This window comes from Meriones unguiculatus, chromosome 18 (assembly GCF_030254825.1).
Source record: "Meriones unguiculatus strain TT.TT164.6M chromosome 18, Bangor_MerUng_6.1, whole genome shotgun sequence".
NCBI classification, from domain to species: Eukaryota; Metazoa; Chordata; class Mammalia; order Rodentia; family Muridae; genus Meriones; species Meriones unguiculatus.
This window is the reverse complement of record NC_083365.1, coordinates 48,775,162-48,792,421: the sequence shown is the minus strand read 5'-3', so window position 1 is coordinate 48,792,421 and position 17,260 is coordinate 48,775,162. Positions and strand designations below refer to the sequence as shown.

The following is a 17,260-nucleotide window of genomic DNA, read 5'->3' as shown; positions in this document are numbered from 1 at the left end:
AAAGGACAGGACCTAGAGCAGGGGCCGAATTCAAATGTCTACGCCTCCTGTCACCCGGCCTTCACATGGAGCGAAAGGAGCCGATGGGCACAAACCCTGACTGCCCAAATCTTCCAGAGGAGCCTGTCCCCACCACGGTCTCCCAGGGTCTTCACTGTCTAAAGCACCTCGAACCGCCATCCATGCTGCTAGAGGCAGTCTTTGATTTCTTCTCACTAAGCGTCCTGTGAGATCACCTCCCATCCCAGGGTGGTGTGATCCTGTGCCCCTCCAACTGCTGTAAAGCAGAATTAGCTAGGAAGCGCTAGAGAAGGGCCCAGGCTCACTTCTAGAGTTGAAAAGCCAGGCATGCTGACGGTACGATCTAAGAATCTGGCCTTCTCAAAGCTCCCGTGGGCCTCTGTGATGTTGTATTTGGGATCCTGGTATAAAGAAAGTAAGGGTGAACTTTGGAGTCAGACCAACCTGAGTTCAAATGATGTCTCTACCTCTCAGGTGTTGTGTGACTCTGAGCAAATGGTTCCTCTCCCCGACACTGTGCCTATTTCATTTACGAAAGTGAGAAAATAGAACCTATCCTTCTTACTTTAGAGAATTATATAAAAGTACCGATCACTTCTGCTTGCTCTTCTTGTTGAATATGTCCAAGGCTCATCCCTGCATCCACAAACCCGCTCTTCAAGACTGGCCTAGCCACAGGTCAGAAAGGCTCAACACTTGCTACCCTATGGGCAGCAACAGGAAGCCTTCAGGGGCGCCCCTCCCTCCCCCCTCAGGAGCCTGTGAACACTGGAGGCTACATCCTGCAGAGCTGGGTGTAAACTGCTCTATCTTGCAGGGTTGTGGGTGACAAAACAGAAGTATCGGGAGCTTTCCTGCATGCCCTGTCTTATGTGATATTGAAGCCTGTGTGGCTTCACATAGGCCCACAAAGCTCCATCTGCCAGCGCAAGGAGCCAGATCTCTGTGTGTGGTGTATGCTCAGCAACACAATGAAGGTGCAAAGAGCAGGGCCCTGGCTAGGGCAGAGGGCATAGATCAGCACCACAGGCACACCACCCACACAACAGAGGAAAACCACACAGGTTATTAGTACGTAAGTCTACCCTGGAAAGGGCACAGGCAAAGCTCAGAAGGGGCCAAATATAACCAAGCCTTTACAGCCACAAAAAGTAAGAGGGAGGCCCTGGGGTAGAGTCCGAGGTCAGAGTCCAATCAGAGCTCTAGGGTTCTTAGATGACTGGCTGCAAGCTCTTGAGACACCCAAGAAATTCAGAGGTCGGATGGGAAACCGACCCGACCAGAGAGCTAGGTAGGATGACCCTAGGTGGCACCTTACACCACAGCTCTTCCGGCAGGCAGATGAGCACACGTGCCTACACTCAGTCTTTCCATACCCTCCCTCCAGTTTCTCACCACAGTCACAGATACAATATGGTGAAATACGGAGTGCCTGTGGAGGGGGCAAGATGAAGCTTGAACAGCCAGCTCTGAACTATAGGGCACTTCGTCCCTTTCCAAAGCAAGGGCCGAAAGAAGGTCCGTCGAGGGGGGGAAGAGGTGATGATTCTAGCAGAGGGAGAAAGAAGGGGTTATCTTCATGCTCTTTAAGAGCAAAACGCTAGGCACCCACAGTCGCAGGAAGTTTAAAACACTGAGTAATTTAATCAGTGACCTGGGAACAGCCATGTGCTATGGCAAATCACGGTGACCACAATCAGCAGATGCCAAGCTTTGGTAGGTAGTTGACAAATAGGCTCCAGAGAAGCACGAAGGGCGGTGTGACCGCCCCCACCAAGATGGTAACAGGAGGCTGAGGGAGACTGTCAAAAAGAGTGGTGGCCGGTCGCAGGGTCCTTGACTGCTGGTGCCAAGGAGTTGGGGTGACTGTCTCCCGGCGGGAGGGTTAGAGCTCCCTGACCCGGTCGCTGCACTAAGGACGAAGCGCACAACAAGCCCGTGCCAGCGCGCGCACCACCCGGACCGCCTGCGCCGAGCGCTCTGATGCCCGCAGCCCTGTCCCGCCGTCGCCCTGCTCACCTGTGCCCAAAGAGCCGCAGCCCCGGGAAGCGCCGCTTGGTCAGGCGCCGCGGCGCCTTGTCCGGCTCAGGACCCGCGTCGCGCTCGGAGCCGCTGGACGAGGCGGAGGCCGACTCCGAGTCGCTGCTCCGGACCTCGGGGCTGGGGTCCCGCGGCTCCATCCGGCCCTAGCCCCGGCCGGCTGCGGGCCCGCGGGAGACGCCCATGCCGGGCCGGCGGCCGGGGCTCAGCACGCCCGCTCCGCGCCGCCCGCCGAGCTCATGGCGAGCGCGCGCTCCGCCCGCCCCGTGCTGCGCGTCCCCGCGCCCCACTCCCAGGTGCCGGGGAAGCGGCCTCCGCTCCAGGAAGTGCCGACAGCCGCGGCCGCAGGACCCCGCATAGCTGGCCGGGCCTCTGCCTGCCCGCCCGCCGCCGAGCACGCCCCCTCGGCCGCACAGCCGCACTCGCCCCCACGGCGCCCTCTGCCGGCCTCAGGCTCGCAAGCCCGTCGGGGCGGCCTGGGGGCGGGACTTACGAGGGTACCGCCCCCAGCTCCGAGGCCAGCCTGCCTGGATGGGGCTGACTTCCTGGCCTGAGCCACTCCAGCTATTCGCAGTTGTAGGATTCTCTCCGGACTCCCCTGGCCCGCCCCGCCATGTCCTCCTCCACCAAACAACCTACATGATCAAAGTATGCACACGCGAGGGCGGCCGTCACCACCTCTCTCCCAGCATCCACAAGTTATGTGTTGCTCTCTCGCACCCACTCAGCCACTCATGTGCTCTCCACCCCTTACCCCCTTGGCTATCCATAAGCACACCCACACACAAAAATCACACAGCGCTCTCCCTGCGCACAGCAGACACGCCCCTCACCGTGTAATTCTCTCAATCCTTACTGAAACTCACACTCACACCAAAGTCATTCAGTGACCTTCACACACTCACAAAGAACTTCGATGTTCTCGGACAATGCCATCCTTCTGCAGCTCTTCGCAATGGCTTCACCCACTCCTAACGCCAGGAATTTTTCCCAGCGCAATGCCCAATGTCCTCTTGAGCTCTTATACCATAAGGATGAGCGATGCACTTCCTACACATTCAAGAAGACATAGGGACAACAGTTGCAACCTCCACATTCGTTCACATATACACCCATATAGAACAAACCATCTCCTACACACAGATATCCCCGAGGACAAGGGTAACAGGACCTCATCTTTCACAGACACACTCAGAAATACTCATGTTTGACACATGCTCTCCTCTAGAAGGGAGACCAGTTGGAACCGGAAGTCATCGTCACATATGTCTGGGGACCCACAGCTCAGGTGGTCTCTTGACGCTTAGGACTATGACAGGGAGGCCATCTCTTCTGTAGAGCGTGCCACCCTGATGCCTCCGTTCTCGAAAGCCACATCCTGTGTGGCCTTCATTTTCACCCTCTCCTCTGGGGCTCTGGCAGCCTGTTTTCCAGGCTGAGCCTGCCACCAATAGCCAAAGCTAGGGGGTTGTGACCCAGGAACTAGCTTGTGATTCTGAGCAACAGCCAGCAACCAGAGGCCCAGCAAGCACCCCTTTCATATGCTGAGGTTCTAATAGACCTCAGAGAAGCTGGGCTCCAGGGCTCCAGCCAGCAATGGAAAGCAGGCTGGATAGGAAGAGGGCCTGACCTTGGCTTCCTGGGGTACACATGTTTTCTTTGAGGAAGTCTTCGGGTGCTTATCATCAAGCTCGACGGGAAAAGCTGGGGGAGGGGCAGCTGAAGATCCCACTGAGTTCCCACAGGCTTTGACCTGGGTTCAGAAAACTCCAGCACCACATCACATCAGTGTACCACGGTCCTGGGAGGGCTCCCCTCCCAACAACCCCGGATGTTCTCTCTCAGCTCGTATCCTGGAGAAAAGCCTTCTCCCAAATTACCCCAAGCCTGGAAACATCAGAGCTACTCCCAAACCCCTCTAGCTTATGCCTCCATGGAACTAATGGAAAATGGATGGGTGAACCCATTTCTTCCATTCTTCCACACCAGACAGAAAGTTCATAGAGGAATAGAGGTCTCTTTGCCCACCCCAGGCCACCCTTGTACCTACTGTGTCTGGGGAACCTCAGCTGGGATCTGTGGCACGTCCCAGGAGCGAGAGCGCCACATCTGCCTCAGTGCCCCGGGCAGCTCGGCTTCTTTCGTCCCCAGCACCTTCGCGGGGCCCAGAGCTGCAGCCACATCGCAGCCTCCCCCTGCTTTGTGGCCAGCCCCCAGTGCGCTCATCCTGCCCAGCGACTCTCTTCCTCTTTCCGCACTTCCTGACCGGGGTTTGTGGGGGGGCCGCTAGAGGCCGGCTGGAGGCTCAAGCCTAGGACCACAGGGCTTGTCGGCGCCTTCCGCTGACTGGGGCAGAACACTGCTGGCAAGGGCACAGAGCTGCATGGGAGTGCAGGGGGCAGGTGGGGACAAGCCCAGCCTCGCGCAGTCAAGAGACAACCCCAAGAGTCGAAAGCTGCCAGGCAGCCACTAGACCTGCCTGGGCTGGAATTTGCACCCCAGTTCCAGGATGCCTTTCCTTTCCGAATAACTTCTCTGAATTTCACCTCTTGGTCCTGTTTATGTCTCTCCCTTCATGATATTCCTACAGGCACACTGGCTCCAGGGTATGAAGCCTATCTGTATCTAGCTCTCTCTCTCTCAGTATCTCGTAGGCACGCGTGGTGGTGGTGTTTTGAAAAGGGCAATGGATAGAGCTGGAAGAGACCAGCTCATGTTCATTTTCTCCCAAGCAAGCAAGTTCTACCTTCACAGAACCTACAGCCCAGTAGAAGCCAGTCAAAAACAGACAATCTGTGCATGTCCAGCAATAAGATGTGCTGACAGAGAGAGAGAGAGAGAGAGAGAGAGAGAGAGAGAGAGGAAGCCAAAATGAAGGGGGAAGAGAGTGGCAATCAGGGAAATTGGGCAAGAAGGTGACATTTGCGAACAGACCCAAACGAATTATGACCATCTAGAGAACAGCGTTGTAGATGGAGGGAACAGTAAGGCATAGGTTTCAAGCAAGAGAGAGGCAGTGTAGCTTAAGAACTGGGAGGCAGGAGGGTGCTGGAAGGGTCTGGGAAAATCCCCTGAGGCCAGACCACCCTGGAGGTCAAGGCTGCCAGGAAAGTTTAGCAAACAATAGTAAGGGCCATGCTTACTTCTCCGTCTTCAGGCTGTTTAGGGAGGAGAAAACTGAACCTCTCTCAAGCACTTTTTAATCATGATGCTTTATAATTAGCTCCTTAGTTGTGTGTGTGTTTGTTACTCCAGCGAGCGAGACTGTGAATTTCTTGAGGACAGAAACAGTGTCAGTTCAGTTCACCACAAAGCATGAGCACTCCAGAATCTACAGACACTGCCATCAAAACTCCGTGCAGTGCTGGGCCTCACCCTTTTGTCCTCGTGATTAGAACGCAGTAGCTCTCAATAACTTACCTGAAGCATTACCTTGAATAATCAACACTCAGCCTAATAAGCACTTCTTCTGTGCTAGAAACCATCCCGAATATATAACTACCTCATTGAATCCTTCGGTGACCCTATGAGGTATAGCTTGTTGTTTCCCTCTTTTTAAATTTTTGAAAAATTGAAGCCAGGGCATGATGGTACATGCCTTTCGTTCGGTCACTTGGGAGGCCGAGGCAGGTGGATCTCTTCAAGGTCAGCCATAGCAAGTTTCAGGCCAGCCAGAGCTACATAGTGAGATCTGGCCTTAAAAACAAAACAGCACATACACACACAATTATGTTTAGTCCTGTGTATTGGGGTATGTATGTGTGTGTGTATGTTTACTTATGTTACACATGTGGAAGTCAGAGGGTTACTTGTGAGAATTGGTTCTCCTAGCATGTGGGTCCTGAAAATAAAACTCATGTCATTAAGCTTACACAGCAAGTACCTTTACTCTCTAAGCCATCTTGCCAGTCCTGTTTTTCTCCTTTCATGTGGGGAAACAGAGGCACAGAGCTGTTAATCTTACTTGTCTAAGATCTTCTTTTGAGGTTAAGAATCTAAACCCCTGAAAAATGTTTAAACACGCACACACACACCTAACCCCAGGATTAAGATACCTTGTTGCAAAAAAAAAAAAAAAGATACCTTGTTGCCCTTCTAAGATTTGAGGGCATAGTCATGCTCGCCCCCGTTTTTTCCAATTGCTGTCCCTTGAACATGACCTCTGAGTCCTTCAAGATGGGCTCTGTGCAGTGTGACCTATCAGAGACTTTACCCACCAGGCCAAGGTCCATCTAAAAGGAGGCTGTGGCAAGGCCCAGCCTTCCTCTCCCAGGCATTCTCCAAGTAGCTCTGCAGTTAAACAGAGGAAATGGGGCTGGGCTTGTTTTCCATCTGGACAGGCAGAGAGCAGGAAATGGTGCTTCTGGAGGGGAAGCCAGGGCAGGCTTCCCGGGCCGGCACGGCCACTTTGGGCTCATACTGTACAAGGTTGTCTGTGCCAGCTCTGCTATCCAGGTTGGTGCAGCGGGAGGACGAGACTGGGAGGGACAGGTGTACAGGACTGGGAAGGATGCCCTTGGCAGTTCCTGGGACATGTGCCAGCATTGGGGAGCTGGGGACCCCTCAGAATCCACCCAGGTACACACAGGAAGAGGAATCTGGGTAAGAAAATTATTCTGGGCTTTGTTGAAGCCCTTGAGGATGAAGTGTTCTACTTTCTGTGGCCTGGATGAGCAAGTGGGAGCTGGGGAAGAGAAATGTACCAGGCCACCAAATACTCAACCCACGACCTGGACATCCTCTGCCCTCAAAACCTGCCAAGCCTGCCTCCTTGGTCTGACCTTCAGGTTCCCTGTGTCCCAACTTCTCGCAACTTCTTGTCTCTTTGTCCAGGCTTTCCCTGTGGAGGCATTCTTTCAGATTACCTCAAAAAGTGTATGCTTTTGTAGTAGATGCTCAATCAACAAATCATCCCTAGTTTCTCATGTTCTCAGTTGTGAACCTGACCCCTGAATTTATCATTCTGTCTGTGCTTCTGGATGCACTCTCTTGCTGGCATGCTGGTCCTTTCCATTTGGTCAACTGGAGTCTTCATCCTTCAGATCCCAAACCAAACAATGGAACTGGGAAAGAGTCCTTTAGCTCATACTCCGTCCTTGCTGTGGGACTCTGCACTGTTTATTAACCTTAAGCTGGACTCTATGAGTTCTATTTTGGTTTTATTTTGTGGTGTTTATGTCTGTATTTTTGCAGTTACTGGGATTGAACCTAGGTCTTCTTACATGCCAGTGTTCTACCACACATAGTTGTACCTTCAGTACCCTGTACTGAGTGGCGGGGTCTCACTTTTCAGCCCGATGTAACCTCAAACTTCCTCCGTATTCCAGGCTGGCCCAGAACTTCAAGCAACCCTCCTTCAAGCATTAGCTTGAAGCATTAGCTTCCCAAGCACTAGGATAAAGGGTGAGCTATCATGCTCAGCTTGAAGCAGATGATACCCAAGATCTCTAGATTTGGCAGTTTCATTGGAATCTCCTTCCCCAATCTTCAGGTTTTCACTCATGCATAGGACAAGTATTTTATAAGCACCTGACAAGCATCAACACTACTCCTGTCTGCAACCCATCCAGAACTGGACACTTCGTTCCCAATGGTCCTGTATCATCAGATTTGTACATATTTATCTACGAGAGGGTTGAACCCTGGGTCGTTCATTGTGGCCTTGGTGCTGGGTACCAAAGTATGAGCTCAGTGGTTTCCTAGAGATGCTCAAATGGGCTGAGCGTTTAGTGAGTAGAGAGAGGGAAGCAGGCTTCTTGGGGCTGGGGCCTTAGCTTAGTTGCCTGCTATTCAACTAAGGTCTCTCCCTTTCTCCTCCTCCCCAGTGCTGTGAGGGCTCACAGCACGCTCTGTTCTTCATGCTTGCCTATGACAGTCATTTTATTGATGGAGCCATCGCTCTGTCCTGGGACCTGGGAGTCTTCTGATTGACACAAGAGCTGTGATCTGTCACATTTCCATTTCTGCTTTGGGTGGGTTCACCTTTCCTTATGCCACCTGGTGGCCCCCCACGCCCTAGAGGCCACCTTAGCAACACCAAACCTACTTCATACAACTGATCCACGTAGAACAGCGCTGTCCCAAACACCCACATTCACTGAGCCTCCTGCCTCTGCTTCCAGAGCAGCTGGGTCTACGACACATCACCACAGCTAGAGACCTAGAGGGCTAGGAGTCTAAGTCCCTCGCCATCTGTGAAGCCTGTGATCCAAACACCTGCCACACCCTCGGGAGGTTCTAGCCTCACCGAGAGGACAGGTGTACCTGTGTTAGGAGGTAGGTGCTGCAGGGGACAGGTGGGAAATGAAACCCCTCCTAGGTGGCTTCACGAAAGCTATAAACAGAGAGGGGTCCGGACACAGAAAAGGCAGGACTTTTCTCCACTGGGGCAGGGAATACAGCTTAGCAGTCAAAGGCAGATCTTCAGACTACCATCATTTGGAAGCTACTCTTTGGCTTCATGTGAATCCCCACACTGAAGGAAGAGGAGAGCTTGGATGGCTCTCTCTAAGGTTCAGCGGGACCTGCTCTAGAGACTCCCTTTTGCCCCCAGTTTTCATTATACAAAACCTCTAGGGCAGGAAGGGCTGGTACCCGATAATCCTCCCAGATTTCAGAGAAACCTTTCAGTCCCTCAGGCCCTGTCCCATTACCCCTCCCAGCTACCAGCAGTTAGTATGGAGCCCAAAGAAAAGATCCTCCAGAATGAAAGGCTAGGCCCGTGGAAGCCCACAAGGTTGGGGGAAGGGCTTTGGAACAAAACAGATCAGATAAGTTTCTGCTGTGTGAGTTTTAGGAAATTGCTTGACTTCTCTGAAGCATAATAAATGTGTCAGTGGATTTTAGGGACCCCCAACCCTGCTCTGCACACACCGCCTTCCCTAATCATCTGTGGAGCTCAGGAGCCTGAAATGGAGTCCTAGTCTCTTTCCCATTCCTCTCCACTAAAGGTTTCCCAGCCTGCACTGGCCCTTGTCTTTGGGCCCTGGCCCTTAGGGACTCTTCTGAATGGCCCTGTTGTGAAAATGTACTGGCTGAGACAGAACCGAGACACTTTCTGACGCCCTCACTTTCAGAAGCACCCCTGGGGGCCTCCCCAAAAACCAGTCACATTCTAACAACCTTGGACATACCCAAAAGGCTTATGCCATCCCGCATTTGAGCTGCTGGGGACAAATCCCAAACTCCTTATGCCAAAATGAAGTCTGCTGAAACCCTCGTCTGGGCGGCCAGCTGCTTCTAGGATGTCCTAGAATGAGTCTATTCTCGTTTCTGGACTCCGCGGGTTCTGGCCTTTTATTCCCTTTTCTGCGTGAACCTGCGACTAGAGGCTCAGCTCTTGCCAAGGAAGGAAAATGGACGGACCCCCGGCTTCCGGCTCCCTCTGGCAGCGGTCCCTCCCTCCCCCTGCTCCAGCTCAGCTCTCTGCCCCCGGTTTTTGCATTTTTAATTCGGGACAGAATGTGATCTCTCTCAAGCTTCTTGCTTTATCCTGTTGCTATTTAAATTACAAATCGGCCCCATCTCCCTGTCACTCCAGGGCTATTTTTAGCTTCTGGTAAATAGCAGCAGGGAGAGTAGGATCAGGTGCCCCTCCCTCGAGGAGCTGTGTCCCCGCCGGCTGTGTGCCCGCCACGGGGGGCACCCTCCCTGACAACTGGCGCCACTAGCCATCCTGGGAGGGTGGAGAGATACGGGGGGCAGTGGGGCCTGGGACATGCTCAGTTCCTGTTCGTAGTCTCCGTTCGTTGGCTTTGCTGTCCTCCATACCTTGCTCAGAGGCAGCTTCCGCCATCCTCCCTGGACCTCCCTAAGTCGGTCCACTCTAGGGGCAGATCTAGCTGGCGGCTCACTACGCCCCCTCCAGTTAGGACCTGTGTGCCCCTGGTCTGCGTTATTCTTCAGGTCACACTGCCGAGCGGGTACTAACGTTCCCGTTTTCCATACAAGGAAACAGGGTTAGAGGTGAACACCTCACGGGCCCAGAAAGGTCAGAGCTGGTGTCCAGCTGAGACAGCCAGACTTCAAGCCCACGCGCACGCGCATGCGGTGGAGCGCGGGAGCCACACTGTGCGCGCCAGCCCGGGTTGATGCACGCTTCAGCGTGCTTCCCGTACATTTATGCTGTCCCGTTTACTGGGTCAGGGCTACCAGGTCATGGCTCCTGAGCTTCATCCGGCTCACTGGCTGGTTGTGCAGGGTCCTGTGGGCTAAGAATGGTTTTTAATTTTCTCCAAACAGGAAGTAGCAAAAGAACAATATTTTGTGACAGTGAGACGATATGAAGTGTAAAGTTCAGGGTTCATAAGTAAAGCTTAGAGGGAGCACACGGTCTATGGCCGCCTTTGTACCACTAGCAGGGCTGAGTAGCCATGACGGGAAGGGAGCAAATGACTTGCAAAGCCTAAACTATCTACTGCCTGGCCTTGTGCAGGATCCTCCTTCTGTCCAGGAAAAAGCCTGAGCCACGTAAGTCCATGTCAGGCAGGGCCAGAACTCCGGGGCCAAGGCAGAATCTGTTTAGGAACAACTCATGTCTGTCATCCGCACCCAGCAAACCATCTCTGTTTTACCCTCTTTTATCCAGTCTTTCGCTTCTCCACAGGTGAAACAAGTGGCTTTGCAAACTGACTGAACTACCAGAATTACAGGATAGTTTTGCTGATTTGGACTCTAACTCTGGTCAGCCTACAGCAGGATGCCCAAGGGTAGGGTTTAAGAAACCATTTTATTTTTATTTTTTTTTTCTTCTTGGTGTCTTACCAGAAAACTAGGACCCCACCCATGCTAGGCAAGCACTCTGTCGCTGAGCTGCAGCTTCAGCTGTAAGAATACATTTTAGGAGGCTGAAGAGAGGGCTCGGCAGTTAAGACCATGTCCTGGTCTTGTACGGGACCCAGGTTCGGTTCCCAGAACACATATGGCAGCTCATAACCACCTGTAACTCCAATTTCAGAGCATCTGATCTCCTCTGGCCTCTTTAGGATCCTACACACACACACACACACACACACACACACACACTTTAAAATCTTTTTTAAAAACTCATTTTAAAAGACGTACTCAGGTGACGAGGTTTGGCAACTACTGGCATAACACTGGAGGGGGCCCACAGGCAACAAACCCAGCACCTCTCATACCCTTCTGTCTTCCTGGCTGGCATCATCACTCCAAAAGTCCCTTGAACCCAACCCTAACTGGTTGGGACTCCTTCTGGCCCTTGGGATACCTTCTCCCCAATCCAAACGCAGACGTGAGGGCTCTTGATGGGGATTTATTGGAAACCAGGTCCCTTTTAACCCAAGCAAGGCCCTACCCCACTCAAAAACTAAGTGGTTCTGTTTCTCAGCCTGTGATGGCTCTGGGAGGAGACCAGAGCTACTTCTCAGCAGCGCGCCCCCCCCCCCTCCCTAGAAGCTTCTACACTCATGCTGAAAGCCCCTGTGGTCCTCACTTGCGTCAGAAGCAGCCAGGCCTCTGTCCTGTTTCCGCTTGCACCCCCCCCTCCCCACCCTCATATTTCTATGCCCCCGCACTTTTGCCTGAAAGCCCTTTCTCTCAGCAAAGGGCTTTCAACTTCTTTTCTTAGCAACGCCTCACAGCAGGACTGGAGGCTTAGCTGTGAGCCAGAGCTTTATGGAACTGTGGCAGGCAGAGGATGTGAAAAGTGCCACAGTGGGCCTGAGCCCTGGGACAGCCTGGAATTGAGGAGCAGCAACATAGGTCAATAGGCCTCTCAAGATTGCCCACGTGGTTGTTTCACTGCTGCCTCTGCCTTCTCCACAGAAGGCTCAAAGGGCCTAGGGCTGTTTCCTCTCTTCCAGGCCTCTACCCAGGGGCTCTCCTTGCCTTATGCCTTTCCCACATTTGGTGAAAGGACCAGACCCTTGGCTGGCCTCAGCAGGTGAAGAGATATCCTGTATAATCTGCCCTGCTCTTAGAAGAGGAGACCCAGCTTGGTTACTATGCATCCTTGATGGCCAGGGCCTCCCTGGCATGTGGCATGTAGAGGAACCTCTACATGGGCGAGTTCCACGCCCTTCCAGCTGCCGCTCCAACGCCTATGCGTGTTCACACACACATGGTATCTTCTATGTCAGTCCTCTAACCACGCTCTGTGTCCTGTTCTCCAAGCCTCTCCCAACCCTGGCCTCCTTTCCAGCAGCAGCTGCTCTGTTGCCCTGGCTTGCATCTAGGGAAAATCTTGGTGGGGTGCTTTTATCATGAGCCCAGCCAGCAAAGAAACAAACCGCATAAATGTCTTTGACCTGGTCCCCTGTCTCTCAAATCAATAATATTCCTTCCCGGATTCTGCATGTTCCGCTCTTCCCTCAGGGTCACTTTCAGGAGCTCCTCTGTCTTAGCTAGAGATCCTGGGCAGAGCATGCTTTTTTTCTTAGCAGGGCTCTGGAAGCCCTTGGTACTGGAGCCTTGCACACTCATGATTCCCAGAGTGCAGGTAGGGCCCTTGGGGAGCCTAACCTATTCCCATTTCCTCTAAGCATCTCACTTCAGGATGGTGGGTAAGTTCCCTCTCTATCCTCCGTCAGCTGATGGAGGCCTAATGGCTTCGTAGCCATTAAGACCCTTTCAGCTCTCAGGGCTGGGCCAATTTTATGATCCTTCTTCCCAGAAGGTCTGAGGAGAACTGGGGCAGCATCAGACACCCCCAAGCCCCAGGTGGTTGCTCGTAGACAGGAGACTTGTTCCCTCCCATCAGGTTAGTGGCTTTCAGGGATACTGATGCACACTGGGATGTCCCTGCTGGACCCTCCAAAGAATGTCACTCTGTGCCAAGGGCTGGATGGGGGAGGCAGGTCCTATCGAGGCTGCCATCTGTGATGTGACAGGGAAGTAAGGACTGTCCACCTCCTTCCTCTTTCCCACCTAGGCACCATCTTTGTGAGAAACAGTACCCTCTCTCACTCCAGGTCATTACCGTGGCCCCTGGGGCCCGCTTCAGCTGTTTCTGCCAGGAGAGCCTTTGAGCCAGGGTGGCAGGGAAGTGGGGTCTTACGTGGGCAGTTGATGGATTAATTGAGATGTTGGGTGAACAAAGGAGCCGGGGGTGTGCTGCTCTGGATGCTAGCGTGGGCCTGCTGTGATACTCAGGGCTTGGTGGGAACGCCCTTCCTCGTTTCTGGGCAGCAGGTTTCCAGCTGTTGTGGCAGAAGGCACCTCTGTGCCCAAAGAAAGGCACAGAGGAGAGAGGCTGAATGTGCAGGGGGCCCCTGCTTCTCCTGGAAGAAAGGCCAGAGGAATTCTCATTGCTCTCCCAATCACACAGAGATTGGTAGGGACCACATCTTGGTGGGCATTCTCCTAGAACAGGGCACACAGTTGGCACTCAATAGGTAGACGCTAAGTGAACTGGAGTATTCACAGTTCGAGAAGGGGAGCTATCCCGCACCCCTTCTCAATCCCCAGCCCCTGCAGCAGGGCCGGGAGAGCGGCAGGTGGTCGTGAACGGGCTCCCTCCGTCCCTCCTTACCTGTAGGACACCTGCTTTCGGAGATGCATCTGGCGGAATCCCTCTTCCACCAGGGCTCCAGCAGCCACACTCCGGGGGCCCTCGGGCCAGGGCTGGAAGACCTCGGCCTCCTCGCCGCGCCGGCAGCGCCTCCTCACCACCTCCTCCTCCGCCGGTCGGCCGCTGGCGGCCCTGTCCCCGCGCGGTCCTTCTCCCCTCGGCCCCTCGGCCATCCTTCTGCGAAACTACGAGTCGGTCCGCGAGGCCAGGCGGGGGGTCCCACCAAAGTTCAGAGTCTCGAGCGCGTCCGAGCCGAAGGGGGGGGGGTCGGGGGCGGCGGCGCCGGGCGGGGAGTGGGGCAAAGAGGCGCTGTGTCCCGCACGTCCGTCGCGATGCCCAGACGACAGGGGCCCGGGAAGTGAGGGGCGGCAGCGCCTGGGAGAGGCCGGCGGGGATGCTCCGGAGCCCTGGGGAGACTATGTCCTTGGAAGGGTCCGCACGCTGCGTGGGGCGCTGCCGGGGCGAACCCCGGACGGCCAGAGCCCGAGGACCGGTCAAGCCCAAGCCTTGTAGCTGCCGCCGCCGGCGCTGGGTCCCCCTTGGAAAAGCTGGCCAAGCCTTGGGGTACCAGGGGAGGGCCCCGCCTCGCCCTGCCTGACCCGCCCGGGGCCCCCGGAGAGAGAGAGAGCCTGGAGCAGCGAGCCGCGGCCACCAACCTCGCTGGGGGCTCTAGGCCAGGGTGCAGGACCCCGCGTCAGCCCACCTTTGCGCTTCTGCCCCGACGCTGGTTCCCGCTGCGCGGCACCTGCCAATCATCGCTCCACCTGTCACTCAGCCGCAGTGATGCTAACCCCCCCCCCCCCCCGCCCCTTTCTGTCCCGCGTTTTCCGGCTTAGGCATTCGCTGCCGCGGTAGGCAGGTAGGGGGCGGGGTGGGGGTGGGGGTAGGGGTGGGGGGGACAGGGCGGTGACACGAGGCAGCTTTAACCCTGTCGGCACTGCGGGAACCTAGTGATCAAACTGGATTTGGGGAAGGAGCTCAGGAAACCTAACAGTTTACATCAATCCCCAGGGACTTCTCGGGATTGTGGGAACACCATCTCTCCAGGCCTAGAGAGCCCTCAGGACCAGGCCTCAAGCCGGACTAAACTGAGTTGTGTGTAAAGCCATAGCTCCCAACCCTGGGAGTCCTCCAGGTTGCTGGATTCCGGGTACGCTGAATGCTACATCAGTATCTTCTAGGGCAGAAGAAGCTGTTAAGAGAGGGAGGAGCCAGGGTCAAACGGAAGAACTAGAGGCTTCCACAGGGTCATTCTTGGGTTTCCCTGTCTTTTTAGATCCGCGCCTCTCTTTGTACCGTCATCTCTTCTTGGGCTTGGGGGTGTTCACCAACTGAACATTTCATTTGGAACCTGGGTACCAGATATTAGAACCTCAGATATTAGATATTTGTCTTTCTGTGGCCCAGTCTTTATCTTTGTGAAGTCGACCATGACCACACACACACACACACACACACACACACACACACACACCGCTGTGCAATATTTAGTGGCTTTCCTTTGCCTATACTGTAGCCTGGTATTCAAGGTCCATATCCCACTATCCAGCCCATCCATCCACTTCCTCATATGTGTCTTATTCCGGAATTGGCATCACTTCTTCACAGCATCATGCGGGTTGTCTCCTCCGTCTGAACTTTCCTCCTGATCACAGATTTTAAATTTGGAGGCTCCTTCCAAAGCTTTCTTTTCCAGCCTGGTGTTGGTGTGCCTTTAATCCCAGCACGTGGGAGGCAGAGGCAGCTGGATCTCTGAGTTTGAGGCTAGCCTGGTCTACAGAGTGAGTTCCAGGACAGCCAGGGCTACACAGAGAAAGCCTGTCTTGAAAAAAAAAAAAAAAAACCAAAACAACAACAACAAAACAAACAATCAAAAGAACTTTCTATCCATAAAGGCTTCCTCCTAGCCTTCCCTGTCCTCTGGCAGTTGTGTCCAGTGTAGTCTCTGTCTTTCTTTCCCCGATGCCTGTGAATGTGGGAAAGTGGGAGGGCCAGACTCACATAGGTAGAGAAGGGACTGCTTCCGGGTTCTCCCCTCTGCCTGGAGTCCTCCTGCTCTCTGCCTTTGCCTTTGTTACCCTTTGCCTGCACAGCCGGCCTTCAAAGTCCGTTTCCAGAGCCGGCGCTGCCAGGCATTCCTGCTGGCCCAAGCAGATTTCTTGGGCGTCTCTTCCGTCATACCCTGCACACTCTAACATTGGCGTCCATCTCATTTGTCCCTAACCACATCTCTGAGTGGTGGATATTATCACTTCCTCCATGCTGCAGAGGACTCAGAAATGGCATTCAGTGATTTAGTTGCTCAAAATAGCTCATGGTGAGTGGCAGGGCACTCGGATTTAAATCCAGGCCTTCTGGTACCCGCACCCATGTCCTTTTCCCTCCTGTGCACTGCTGTGGCAGCCCTCCTCTCTCTCCTCTGTAACTTTCCAAAGGTCTGCTGTCATTTTGCTTTCCACATCTCAGAGCCTCAGCACGCCTCTTTTGGAGAAAAGAATTGGAAGAAACTTCCTCGGCCACATAGGAGCTTTCCCTCCAAAGCCAAGTTCTAAAGAGGTTCTGCTTCTGGGGATGGGGAGCCCATACCCTGAACCCCAGCTGTCCTTGAGTTTGCCCTTTCAGGGCTTTGATTTCCAAACAACTGGGCCCAGAGTAGCCTCCTACACCATGAATTATGGTAGTCCTGGGTGGGTCTGACATTCACTCACCAGCTGCCTGGCTGCTGGATTCCCAGGTTGGGTTTTTTGTTGAGCTCTCTCTCCTGCAGAGCTCTCCCGCACTTAGGGCTTTTTAAACTGGGCTTCATTCCACCAGCCTCGCATCTCCCTACTTAGGGGCCAGCTGCCGGCTGCATTATCTCTAAACTATGGCGTGGCTTCCTTTCCAAGAAGAGGAAAATGAAGCCCTCTCCCCCACCAGCCTCACCACCTTCTGCAGCCTTTTCGGTTGCCTCTCCCTCATCAGGTCCCCACCCACCCATTACCCCTGTACTCAGAGAACAGTTACTGATGTCTGTTGCATAATGGATCAGTGCTAAGCATTTTCCTGGCAAGCTTTCACCGACTTCTCAAACAGGAGGGTGGGTACCACTTTACAAAGGAGCTCGCTGGGGCTTGGAGACATTAAGTAGATTAAGAAGATCATGTACATAGCCACTCTGATGACCAAGCAGCTCCGCCTTATTTGGAGCCCCGTTTCCTGGACTATCGCCTCCATCCCAGAAAGACACACAGGGTGCTTGCTGCCTACGACAGACAGGTGTTCCTTCTGGTCAGGTCCAGCCCTCCTGGATCTAGAGCCTTGCCTGGCTCATCTCTGCTCAGAGCTTCACCCTCAGCGATTCACCGTTTTCAGAGCTTTGGTTTTGAGCCGTAACAAAGGGTTTGTTGTGGCTGTGGGAGCAGGATGACTGGCATTGTAAAAGCTGTCACATGGGCTGTGGCAAAGCAAGCTGCCAGGACTGACAACAGAATGTGAAACTGTTGCTCCATTGCTGGAGATACATCCCCTTAGGGGCAGGGACACAGGGCCCCACAGAAGCACTGTCTATAGGTGACTTGTGGGAGGGGATTAACGCTACATCCTAACGCAGGCTAGGATGACCCTGCATAAGCAGCTGACCCCAGGTGACTACTAGCAAGCTTCAGGAAACCCTGAGAGTCAAGTCTC

General features: G+C 54.0%; 1 protein-coding gene across 7 annotated transcripts in view; it reads right to left on the bottom strand.

The window, feature by feature from the left end:
* Window positions 1–13,779, bottom strand: part of Dgkz (diacylglycerol kinase zeta) — a 42,006-nt gene extending 28,227 nt beyond the window's left edge. For 2 of the 7 annotated variants that reach the window (XM_060371651.1, XM_021639319.2), the window contains exon 1: window positions 13,553–13,779. In XM_060371651.1, coding sequence (XP_060227634.1) covers window positions 13,553–13,764 — 212 coding nt within the window. In that variant the 5' untranslated portion in view covers window positions 13,765–13,779. Of the gene's footprint in view, window positions 1–2,040; window positions 2,452–4,111; window positions 4,303–13,552 lie in introns of those variants that run through there. The other 5 variants (XM_060371652.1, XM_021639320.1, XM_021639321.2 and 2 more) reach the window with 3 other exon arrangements.
* Window positions 13,780–17,260: the final 3,481 nt, after the last annotated feature.